The 12,616-nt window shown below is 38.7% G+C and overlaps 1 protein-coding gene across 2 annotated transcripts in view; it reads left to right on the forward strand.

The window, feature by feature from the left end:
• SCP2 (sterol carrier protein 2) overlaps window positions 1-12,616 on the forward strand; it is a 52,577-nt gene that overhangs the window by 38,781 nt on the left and 1,180 nt on the right. The window contains exons 13-15 of one of the 2 annotated variants that reach the window (XM_032768409.2): window positions 1,772-1,865; window positions 6,444-6,573; window positions 9,236-9,315. In XM_032768409.2, the coding sequence (XP_032624300.1) occupies window positions 1,772-1,865; window positions 6,444-6,573; window positions 9,236-9,315 (304 nt within the window). The remainder of the gene's footprint in view (window positions 1-1,771; window positions 1,866-6,443; window positions 6,574-9,235; window positions 9,316-12,616) is intronic. The other variant, XM_032768410.2, reaches the window with a different exon arrangement.

Below are 12,616 nucleotides of genomic sequence, written 5' to 3' on the forward strand. Positions count from 1 at the left end.
AGTAAGTTTTAAAAAAATGTTTAAAGAAGCTTCTCTTTTTTAAATTAAATTTAAAATGCAGGAGGCCTCCTCTCGACACGGTAGCCCAGGAACCCAGGCACTGTGAGTTCAGCTGAAATGTTCGAGCTGTTGTGCCGCCTTCGGCACGCGTTTGCCATAGTGCCTACCCCGCAATACAGTTCTCCAGACTTACCCTAATTAATAGACGTTTCGTAGTATGTTTGTTCACGCAAGCAGTCAGGAAAAATGCAAGTTCCTGAATGCACAACTCTTGCTTTCAATGTCTTATGTTCAGCTATTTTTCCTGCAGCTATCTGTCTCAACCGGATTAGTGATTTGGTGTTGGATCATGGAAACCTTAAATTAGAGTGAATAAATGAAGACTCAGCACACCACTTCTGAAAGGTTGCCGACCCCTGGTATAGAGATTTTCTAGGCAAACTGTTTGACTGTTTGTCCCAAAGGTCCATTTTTGTCTGGCCCGCTTTCAGTATAGCCCTTTGAAGTTCATAACCCTTTCCATGTTTCACATCATCTCTCGCCTCTAAAGAGGTTACATACAATCCTGGCCGACGACAATACATAACCTTTGCATTTAATATAATGGATTCCAAAGATACTTAAACTTAATTCAGTTAGTTTTTTTCATGAGTATTGCAGGAAATGGCCTTATCTGCCACAATTATTTACTTTCTTGAGCGCGCCCCCCCCCCCCTTTTTTTTGGTCTTTCTAAATCGTAAGCTCTTTGGAGCAAGGACAGTCTTTGCATTATCTCTACATTGCTAGCATATCCTGAGTTACTGACAATAATGCTCTCCTTTGTGTGTGAGGAAAGGTTTTGCATACTCAGCTGATTGTGTTCCTCCTAAATAACTGCAATTAAAAATTATTACTATGACCCATTTATTTGACTTTTCTTTGACATAATTATGATCTTACAAAAATTTGGTTTGGGGAACTGCTTGTGAGATTTTTTTTTTTTTCTCTTTTCCTGAAGATAACTTTCAAAGTACAGAAATTAAAATCTAGCCAGCTATCAATTGCTGTCTTCTATTATTAAAGTTGTTTTTCCAAAAGGCTTTGCCTGTAAAAGACCTCTACTAGAAGAATCGCACTAAACATATATAAGATGTTGGCATTAAAAAAAGTTAAGTTCCTCTGTTCACATCATTTAGTTATGCAATTGTAGTGTGATATGTTAACACTGGGTAACAAAGGGAAAGCTATTGCATTTCATGGTCATAAAGATCTTTATAAATTTTATTTCATACTGGTGCAATCTTGGTTTAAGTCATCAGAGCTAGATGTACTGTGTTCAGTGGCTGCCGTAATTAAAAGTTACTCTGGGTAAACATCCAGGTACGTAGGAGCAGAACTTGGTGCCTTTATATGTAGCTCTAGATGACATGGATTTGTACGTAATAGAGGGTTATTTGTTAGGTTCTTCACATGATTCTAAGGTCTTGTGTTTACTGCGGAGTTAACTTTCATTATAGCTTGAATTGCATTTCCCCCCCTCCCCAGACACCATTAACTTGAGTGTGATGGTGCTTTTAACTCTAGTTGGCTGGCCTGTCTGGGTATAGGCTACAGCTTGAGTTTGCATAACTCATGAGCTGCTAACTAATCACTCTGTGCAGTTTGAGTGTTACTTTGTAGTCTGGCTTCTCTCATTTGAGCCAGGCTAACTTGAATGTAGATAACTTGAGTTTACTTTGCAGTGACAGACGGCCTAAGTGATTTAAATGAGTGGGTTTCCTTTAATTTCAGCAGCCAGCGCATCCAGGCTATTCCCACCGGGGCAACTGTTGATGGATTTAAGGCCCATCTTATCTTCAAAGAGATTGAAAAGAAACTTGAAGAGGTAAATCCCTTTATTTCTTTTTTAAAGACTTTATAATGGGAGACTTAATTTTTTATTTATTATGCTTTGGCTTCAGAGATAAGGTTGATCATCTAGCTTTAATTCACACCTCATGTGTCTCACTGCATGCAAAGACTTGAAAAATGTACTTGTCCAGAGTGAGATCTGTTCAATGTAAGGTGCATCAACTTTTGCAGAATCCATGCATGTTTTCAAAATGAAAGATGTGACCCCTCCTTAAGTCTACTAAGAGGATCACTATGTGTATTGAGGGAGAAAATTGATTGTTGCTGTTGACAATCAGGTGGGTGTCTGAGTGATTTGCCACGCCACACTTTGGAGCGGGAAGCACTGTGTAGGTGGTAAGTGTGACAGATATTGCAATCCTATGCAGTATTTTTGGGGGCCATCATACTAAATTTATGGATGAATTATGGGTGATTGTGTTCTGCTCTTTGAGGGTGGGTTATCACAGTTCTTCCTGGAACTAAAAACTGTGGGAGGTAATAACCTGGGATATGTAAACAACTCCAAAGCACCACCTTCTGGGGTGTTTGCATATACTCATTCAAACTGGGTTTTCCGGGGACTCTTTTGGTATAAAAAGCTGAAGTGATACAGATCCTTCTTACTGATCCAGTAAATGGACAGGACCTTCTGTCCAAGGGGGCACCAACCCTTGTGGAAAGGTTGGAAAGACTTTCTTATTAGGGCCCCATCAGACTGATGGGTGAATTCTGGTAAGGTTTTAGCATTCCTGTAAGAACTCTTATTGTTTTTTTTTTTTTTTAATGCTTTTTTGGTCCTATTTTCTATTGAGAAAGATCTGTGTGGTCACTGAAAACAATGACAGGGTTTTTACCAGAGAGAAAGCGCAGCCCGGTGCTGACCTTTAGACAGATGGCTTTCTGGGGATATTACAATGTGATACGGGGCTAGGCAGCCTTAAAACCCCCATGCGGAAGGGAATGGGACAAGGGTTCCTGCTCAGAGACAGGTGATGGCTAGAGATCTGAGACCTCACTGGGCAGTATTCCTGGAGTGGACCACAGAGAGGGAATGCAGATGCGCTTACCCCAAACTGACAATAACCACACTGATAAAGGGCTCTGTATGCAGGGTGGGAAGGTTCCCCACTACTAATTTGGGTAGAGTGAGTGTGGGGAACTTCTGCCACTTCTACAGAGGATTTTGGGGCTGAGAGAGGCTGCTACTATGCCAGCAAAATTTCAACCCATCCACCCTTCACCTCTGACAGGTTGCTGGGAGAGGAGCTACTCATTATAGGCTCGATCCTGCAAGATGAAGAGCACATTGGCCTAGTCTATTAAAGCACTTGAACATATGCTTAACTTTAAGCGTATAAGTTGCCCAGTTCTCTTCATTAGTAATATAAAATTTGAAACTGATATGATTTGTGAATTCGCTACACCGGTACACAGAAGGTGAAGTGATTTACAAAAACACTTTAATTACTCTGATTATCAAGTTCTTTGTTCTTAAAACAAAGAGGGGAGGGATAGCTCAGTGGTTTGAGCATTGGCCTGCTAAACCGAGGGTTGTGAGTTCAATCCTTGAGGGGGCAATTTAGGGATCTAGGGCAAAAATTGGTCCTGCTAGTGAAGGCAGAGGGCTGGACTCGATGACCTTTCAAGGTCCCTTCTAGTTCTAGGAGATTGGTATATCTCCAATTATTTATTTTGATTTTTTAATTTTATTTTAACCATTTGCTCCAAGTTGCTGGCAAGTCCTAGTAGTTCACTGGGTTCTTCTAATATGGCCTCTCCATTACTGGAGGTTTGCAACTTTTGGTACCCCATTCTGTATGGTCCTCTGCTTATCTTTGTGGATGAATCATCTTTTTGATCCACCCAAGATACCACATCATCCGTCTAAATTCTTCTTTTTCTGCCTCACGTTTTTCAGTCATCAACTTTTCCTTCCAGTGCCTATAAACATATATCACACTCTCAACCACTTAAAATGTGGCCTGAAATAAAAACTTTTTTGTCAGAAAATCTAACTTTTGCGCTGAGTGCCAATCATTTCCAGTACTTGTTAGTTATGTGGTTTTATATGATATTTTCTGAATTCTTCTGTAACACCATAATTTGAAGGATTGAATTTTGTTATTAAGAATTTTTGTTTTTCACAATTGTGATTTAACACAGACCAAATACAAGTTTTTATGATTTGGAATTTAATCTTCAGATTCATGTCCCTTCTCATCAGATGTTTATTCTTCCAGAATGTCTTTTGCTCTAGCTGTTCTGGTGCTGACTTCAGTATCCAATCTTCCATCTTCTGTAATGATGCTTCCTAAGTAGCAATAATTTCTCAGTTGCTGTATAGTTGTGCTGTTCACTGGAATCTTGCATGTTTTTCTAGGATCCTTGATACGCCCATAATTTTTGTCTTGTCCATATTCAACTCTGGACCATATTCTTTGTCCATATTTATATACAATCTTCACTAACTTCTTCAGACTGTCTTCTGAATCAGCCAACAATACTGTCATCTGCATAGCGAATGTTATTCACCTATTTTCCATTCATGTTAAAACCTTCTATTTCTTCAATTAATTTAATCAAATACTTGCCATGTTTTTCCATTTTCATCTCCCAATATAACTGCCTTCTAATGCCATTCATTACTGGGAGTTTGTACCCATCAGTCCCTACAGATCTTACTATATTGAGAAATTTGTAGTGGTTCCCTCAAAGGCTTTTTCGAAGTCAATGAAATACAAGTATGCTGTTTCCCCATTTCTATTGATCTTTCTAAGATGAGCTTCACGTTCGTAATGCTGTTTATGGTGCCCTATTCATGTTTGATTCCATATTGTTGTTCACTTTCTTCTTTATCTTTCCTTGTATTTGGTCTTGAACAACTCACAAAAGTGTGTTAGAGGCATGTGATACTAGTCTGATTGTTTTATAGTCTTTAAAATCCATAGTGGTCTTCTTTATTGGGATTTTGATACACAGTAAAATTGTAAAATCATTCATACTCTTCATTACCTATGCCAGGGCTTTCAAGCCTTCATCCTCTGTTTTTTAACAATTCAGCTGGTATTTCATCACATCCTAGTGCTTTTCCATTCAGAAGCATTTTTATTCCTGCCATGATTTCTTCATCAGTTATTGGTGGGCTTCCCTGACTGATCTCTGGTTGAGATTTTTCAGGCCTGTCATCATAGTTCCTTGATATATTTTTGCCATAACTCATTCTTGTCTTTTAGATTATTGAGATATTGTCCATTTTTGTCTTTAAGGGTCGTATTGATCACTTTTGTTTAATTAAAGTCTCTTATGTTTTCGATATATCTCACTTTGTTCTCCTTATCCACTTGTTCAATTTCTTTGTATTTCTCATTCAAACTTTGCTGACCTGTTGCATTTACATGTTACTTTATTTAGTCTTTAATTTTCCTCCTTTTCTGTTGTCGATCTTTGTGTATTGTGCTTACCTAGTTACTGTTAATTTTCAGCTTTTATGTGGTATTTGCTGCTTGCTATAATGAAAGAATGGTAATGTTGTGGAAAAAGACCATGAGTTGTGTTTTGGATCAGAACAAGCCTGAGGCTTCCTTTATTGAATACAAGCATGCTGCAGGGGGTGACAGCTATCAGAGCTGCCCCCCCGATTCAAGGAACACACAAGCTTTTAAAGCTTAAAACCACAAACAAATTACCCATCCTTTTGTCTTAATTACCTTATTTGGAATACATTGCAAAATCAATACAGGTCAAAAGCAAAAAGAATAATCATATTCCCATATCCAGCCTTTCTGGTTGTTGTTGTTCACAGTCTGGTTCTTTTGGGGTTTGACTTTTCTAACAGTACTGTTACGGTTATATATTTCTTAAGCATGGCTATTGCAAATTATCTTGTTTGGGGACTTTTCCTCCTCATGCCCCTTATACACAGAAAGTCATTGTTCCATTTCGGGGACTTTCAATTCAGCCATGAAAAAACAGAAACATGCTCAGCCAATACTTCAGGCTACTAGCTTGACCAGAGTTTTAAGGCCCTCTTTCGATTTTCTTCCACGGTAACATGGCCTTTTTCCAAGCTTAAAGCAAAAATTATAATAGGGCAAGTCTGTCATTTTCAAGCAAGTATTAATATTTACCTGTTTTTATAATATATTTGATCTTTGCTTTTAAACTCATATTTGTAAATGGCAGTTATTTGAGACCTCGGAATTATTTGTTCTTTTTGGGTTTAGTAGACTTTTATCAGTATATTGGGAGGTGGTAACTCCAAAAAATGGGGAATGATTACATTAATTAAAAGCAATTATATATTACCATTGGTCTCAAAATTAACAGATATTCAACTTCCAAAGAGTATGTATTTATGTACAATATCTATAATACATAAATTCAGGTTTGTGTGTGTTAAATTAAGCTTATCGGAATGAATTGAATAGATCTTTAATAACAGGTTGAAAGATTCATCTATTGCTACTTGGTGTAAACATCTATTAAAACAAATTATTTTAATTGCGCCAAAGCCGACGGAATGAAGTGATTCACTTGTCTATCAAATGTAACTTATGCATAATTGTTACAGGAAGGAGAACATTTTGTCAAGAAAATTGGTGGTATCTTTGCCTTCAAAGTAAAAGATGGTCCTGATGGTAAAGAAGCAACCTGGATAGTAGATGTGAAAAATGGTAAAGGCTCTGTAGGTATTAATTCAGGTCAGTGCTGTTATCTCTACAGTATGTCTTCTGGTATAACCCATGTTATCAGAACGAAAGGGAAATATCGGGTCCTTGAAGATTATGTACAAAATATGAACTTCTTTAGTTAAACAAGAACTACGTTATTTTTAAAATCCCCACCTTATCATTGACAAATGAAGTTAAATTTTAATCCTCATTGTTTGGTTATGGCTACGATTAAGTGCTGTTCCTCTTCTTCTTCTTTTCCTTCTGTCATCATGTTTCTTATGACACTTTAAGACTTTCCAGTTAGATAAGCAGTCTTTGAGGAGATTATAACATACATGACTCTTGGAAGGACCAATGCCAGAATAAACAGAATTGAGTGGCTACTACACCAATGGAGATCCTAGAAATGCCTGAAAGGACAGATAGAAGTTTGTTCTTGAAATTTGGGGGGGCAGGTTTAATTGCAGCTGCAAATTGTCTGGCCCATGTCCAGAATTGTTGTACCCACTGATTACAAGATAAATCAACATTGGCTGCATGGTAAGGGTACAAAACTTGGTGGGGGAAATTATATGTAATGCTATTACAGAAAGAGTGGAAGTATTTGACGTTCTCCTCTCCACTGCTGTGGAATAAAAATACTTCAGACTTGTTCACTGAATGTACTTCAGAGAATTGGATGGTTCATGTCTTTTGTAATTTTGTCCTTGAACGTAAACCTGCAACTGAGTTAGCAGAATTTAAGTAAGGTATTGTTAGTTTAAGGAGAAGATGTTTTCAGTCATTATTCTTTCTGTTATGAATGCATTAAAGAACAATGCTATATATAGATACTGGTCTATCTTTTGTCATAATTAAAATCTAGTCAAGAAAGCCAGTGAAAACTCATTGTGGTTACAGTTACAGATGAAATAGATGATAACCATAAACCAGTTGAAAATGTTAAGGAGATCTTGAAATCTCCTGGGGTTGTACTAACTCAGCAGCTGTGGCTTTGAGCTTTTTGTTAAGAAATGTACAAAGGAAAACAGAACACACACGCCTCCTCTTGAAAAGCTCTGGGCAGGAAATGCCTCAACTTGGAGTTTGTATAGTGATACATCTCCAGGAAGTGTCTCAGGAGAAAATAAACCTCTAATCCAAGTTAAAGTTTTTATTTCTACTTAGAAATTAAGTTTGCAATACAAATCAAAAGGATGAAAAAATATGAATCTAACTCCTGGCGTTAACTTTTAACTAATCACATAAGGATCGGTTTCTCAGTGAATGGAGAATTAAATACGTTTCCCAAACCTAAAAGAAATAATACTACTTTGTTTTCAGCACCTTTCACAAATATTAAAATCCCCTATATAGTTCCAAGAGCAGAACAGGAAGAGACATTTCCCTTCCCTACAAATGACCATCAAGCTGGTTCTGGGGGGACTCTATATAGAGTAGATAATGTTATGCCCCTTGAAGGTGAAGTTCTGTGCTGCATTTCTAAAGGTACACCTACATTGTGATAAAAGACCTGTGGCACTGCCGCAGCTCGGGTCAGCTGACTCGGGCTTGGACTGCATGGCTGTAAAATTGCTATGTTGATATTCTAGCTAGAGTGTGGGCTCTGGACCCTCCTCCCTTGCAGAATTTCAAAGTCTGGCTCCATCCAGAGCCCAAACGTCTATACTGCAATTTTATAGCCCCACAGCCTTGTGAGTCCAAGTCAACTGACCTGAGCCAGCTGCAGGTCTTTGATTCCAATGTAGAAATACCCTCAGAAGTATAAACACAAAACTCACAAACCAGGAGAAGGGGAGGCTTTAAGAGCCCCTTGGCCCCTCCTGATCCTAGGCTGCTCTGGGGGCTGTGGTGGCCTCTAGGATCACTGTCACACATACAATGTTTCCCTCCCACATTTTGCACACCCCCTGTAGTTGGGCATGTGAAGAGATCCCCATGAGACCATTTTATAGTTGTTTTTCTGCAGTGCCAGCAATAAGGAAATCCCAACCAGCCAGGGCTTCCGGAGGCCATTTATGTCTGATCCTTTCCCCAGCACAGAGGGGCTAAAGTGTGGCTGAGGATCTCTCCCTCATCTCAGTTGAGATTAACAATTGTGATGGATTATTGCTGTGGACTGTACTCCTTTGGAACTGGATTGTGGTCACAGACTCACTTTACAGGCCTCAAGCAGTCCTCAGATATTAGCAACTTCCAGTTACCAGTGACCTGGGTCTGATTTGTACTAGCAGTCTAGAGAAAATTTTTAAATCTTATTGCTGTACTCCAGCCCATCTAATCCCAGTGCCCTTTATTATTAATGGACTTATTTTTGTAGCAAATGCATTAATACTTAGATTTAAGTACTGCCTGACTATATAGGCTATATTGTAAAGCCCTGTCTGGGACCCCTGCTGATCCTTATGTAATAGGGTTTCTCAATCAAGTTCCCTCTGACACTTACTCAACAAATATTTGTTAGTGATTATGCAGTACTTATGCTGCTAGACCTACTAATGAGGCTTGCTCATATTTTATCCCTTCCTTCCAACTTCTGCTGAGCTCTGTTAATAAGCAGCATGTGACCCTATAGACCATGACTTTTTAATATCATTCCACTACTCTACGTTCGCAGGAGCCTAAGAGTGCTCTGTCTCTCTCAACTTGAAGCTAAACAGTCAAACTCTGTCTCTGTTATGTGTTGCAGATAAGAAAGCTGACTGTACAATTACAATGGCTGATTCTGACTTGTTAGCTTTAATGACTGGCAAAATAAATCCACAGACAGTAAGTAAAATGAAGATTAAAGGAAAAGCTGAATATCTATAATTGTTTTTATTTTTACATAGGCTATGAAGCAACACCTTTATTTTTTTCTGGATTCTTTTGGCTAAGTGATCAATACTTTTTTATGCAAGAGTATTTTTTGAACACCTGTTAGATCTAAAGGATAGCAAATATAGGTTTTTACACTAATGTACTTTCAGCATACTTGGCAGAATGTTTACCTGGCAATCAGTAAGTGCAATGAATAAATTTCCTGGTTGGAATTGCTTCATTATTCAACCTTATTATAACAAGGCTGCATGCTTAAGAAATGAATAGCAGAAAGTACACTAGTCACAGAACACCCAAGTACTGAACAGTCTAAAACAAGGCAGTTACTGTGCCACAATTCTAAGATTCTGTTGGTGCTTGAGTCATATATTGCTTCTAAAAATGTTACTCTCGTTCTTGAAACTGTTTATTAAATTCCTCCTGTTTTGTAACTGCACTACTGGGACATTTAGAAAATTGTGAAAGTGCCACTCACAGTTCCAGAGTTAAGTGTGAATTGAGCATTTTTGCACTTAAACCAGAGATTCAACCAGTTTGTTGTGTAGGAAGAATACAGCATATCCTCACCAAAATCACAGCATTTACTTTCTTTGAATACAGACTACAATTTTGTGAGACTTTGCAAGCAAATTTTATTACTTTAAAATGAGTCCTTTGAGTAATTTAGCACCTGATGTTGGACCTTATCTTTGTCCTGAATAATCTTAATAATGGAATAACACAGATGTTTTACACTTTTTTGATACTTAAAAACTCACTGAAATCTTATGTGCAGGCTATTTTTGAAGACAATTTTAGGATTAATGGTCATTTCCCCCGGTTCTTCATAAGTGGAAGTTTCTCCTTTAGCATGTCGATGAGGAATTTTGTTGTTCTGCATAGAATTTTACACAGAACTGGTCTCTTTCAAAATGGCTGTCATCTCCCATTATTTTCAATGGGATGGAAGACATTGGCTGTTCTCAGATGGTCATTTTTATAAGGGATTGTTTCCCATAGTATTCCTCTCTGTCTTCTGATAGTATAGGGGACTTCACTTATTGGAAACAAGTGGCGGCAGTGGTCAGTTTGACTGAGGGTGGCAGCTAATGCTGTGTCCCATTGAAAACCATGGGAGAGGATGGCCATTGAGAAAGAGGGCAATTCTTGAGTGTCTCTGATTTTTGTTAACCAGCCTCTGTGACAGATAAGCTTTCATTTTTTAAATAAAGGCAAAAACGACCATTAATCCTAAAAATTTGTTTTGAAAAGCTACACATTATACTGGATGTACTCACCAGATAGGCCAGGAGAGGAAATTTGAGGTCTGAAGGTTGCAGGAGAAGACGAGGGGGAAATTAGTATCTGTACGCAGGGGATTGTGGAGTGCACAAAGGAGGGAGAAACTGGTGTTCTCTACAGGGAAATAGATGCAGACACAAGCAGCAGGGAGAATTTGGGCAAGAAGAGAGAGAAGGAAGCAGAGGTATATGCTGTGGCTGTTTTGTGCTGCTCTGGTGATGCAAAGCAGCTGTAAAAAAAACCAAACCAAAAAAAACCCATTTGAATTGGCCAGTATGCTCTTGCTGATTTGCTCTGCTTCAGAGTGGCATAAAGCCATCGGAACATACTGGTGAATCTGGCCTAAAAGTTTGAATTATTTTTAATTATAAGTTGATACTTTATATTTTCAAATCATCAGAAATATCTCAGGGTAACATTCCCTTTGGGATTCTTGCTTGCAGTTCATATATAACACTTTTTGTCTGGGAATTCCCTTGAATTTTAGTATTAAAATTACTCAAAGAAATTCCCAGACTAACAGTGTGATAAAATGAAGTTAAGGTTGAATTTACCCACCACTAATTTAGGGTAAAATACATGATAGGGATTTTCTTCTTATCCCAAATAACAAATGTTGCAAACCCAGAAATTCAGATTTAATCTTAAACTTAAATATCCAAATATGTGAAAGTGCAGAAATCCAAACAACCTTAACTGTCCTGTACTGATACAATATGGGGGTGAGGAGAAAAAAAAATCTTTCAAAATCTGTTTTATCTGATCTGGCACCACATAACCTTAAACTGCCTTTATCACGATCATACGTTACTGTGTTGTGTTACTTCAGAGAAGTTAATGTTGTTTGGGGACAGTAGTGCCAGTAATGCTCAATCTGGGAAGGCTTTTCAGCTGATAAGCATGTTCCACTCTGAACTCTAGTGCGTAGCCTATGCAGGGCCGGCTCCAGGCTCCAGCGCGCCAAGTGTGTGCTTGGGGCGGCATGCCACGGGGGGCGCTCTGCCAGTTGCCAGGAGGGCGGCAGGTGGCTCTGGTGGATCTCCCGCAGGTGTCCCTGCGGAGGGTCCACTGGTCCCGTGGTTCCGGTGGCGCATCCGCAGGCACGCCTGCGGGAGGTCCACCGGAGCCGCGGGACCGGTGAGCAGCAGAGCGCCCCCCGCGGCGTGCCGCCGTGCTTGGGGCGGCGAAATGGCTAGAGCCGGCCCTGACCCTATGAATCACTTATGAGGAGGCTTCATGACATGCAGAAAGGATGCAGTCTGAAATGAAAAATAGTAGTACTTAGCCATCCCATTCAATTTGGGAATGTCTGGCTTTCCTCATCACCAGCCCCCTCCAATATATATATGATGGTGGCTTAATGAAATTTATGAAAATTAACTTCTCTCTTTGCACTGTATTCTTTTATGCAAAGCTGAGAATATAACAAAAAACAACCCCAAAACTTTTTTGCCAAACTTGGTAAGATATTTAAATCAAGTATTGAGGTCCTCATTTTTCCAAATACACACAGAAATATTGGAAAGCAAAAGTGATTTGTCTGAAGTAACCATTAACTCGGTTTTATGGTCTGTCACTGAAATTTTAGGAGTTCTGACATGCTTTTGTGGAGCCCAAGTCCTTCCTTATGTAGTAAAAGAGACTTCTGACATTTAATATACTTAACTGCTTAGATATCATAATTACGTAGCACTATATATATAAACTTCAGGAAGTTCCATCAGGCCCTGATCCTGAAAAGATTTACATATATGCTTAATTTTACATATGTGAATCATCTCATTGACTTTATTGGGACTGCTCACATAAATCTCTGCAGGACTGGGTCCTAATTCTCAAAGGCACATGTTTTAGATATTCTGTTCATTCTTCACAGACAGTTGGGGTTGGCAGTTTCCATTATCATCACACTTTGGATTCAGTATTTAAAAGGTAAAAAATGTAAAGCAGTCTATAATGCAGCATTTTG

This window comes from Chelonoidis abingdonii, chromosome 7, assembly GCF_003597395.2.
Source record: "Chelonoidis abingdonii isolate Lonesome George chromosome 7, CheloAbing_2.0, whole genome shotgun sequence".
Taxonomy (NCBI): Eukaryota; Metazoa; Chordata; order Testudines; family Testudinidae; genus Chelonoidis; species Chelonoidis abingdonii.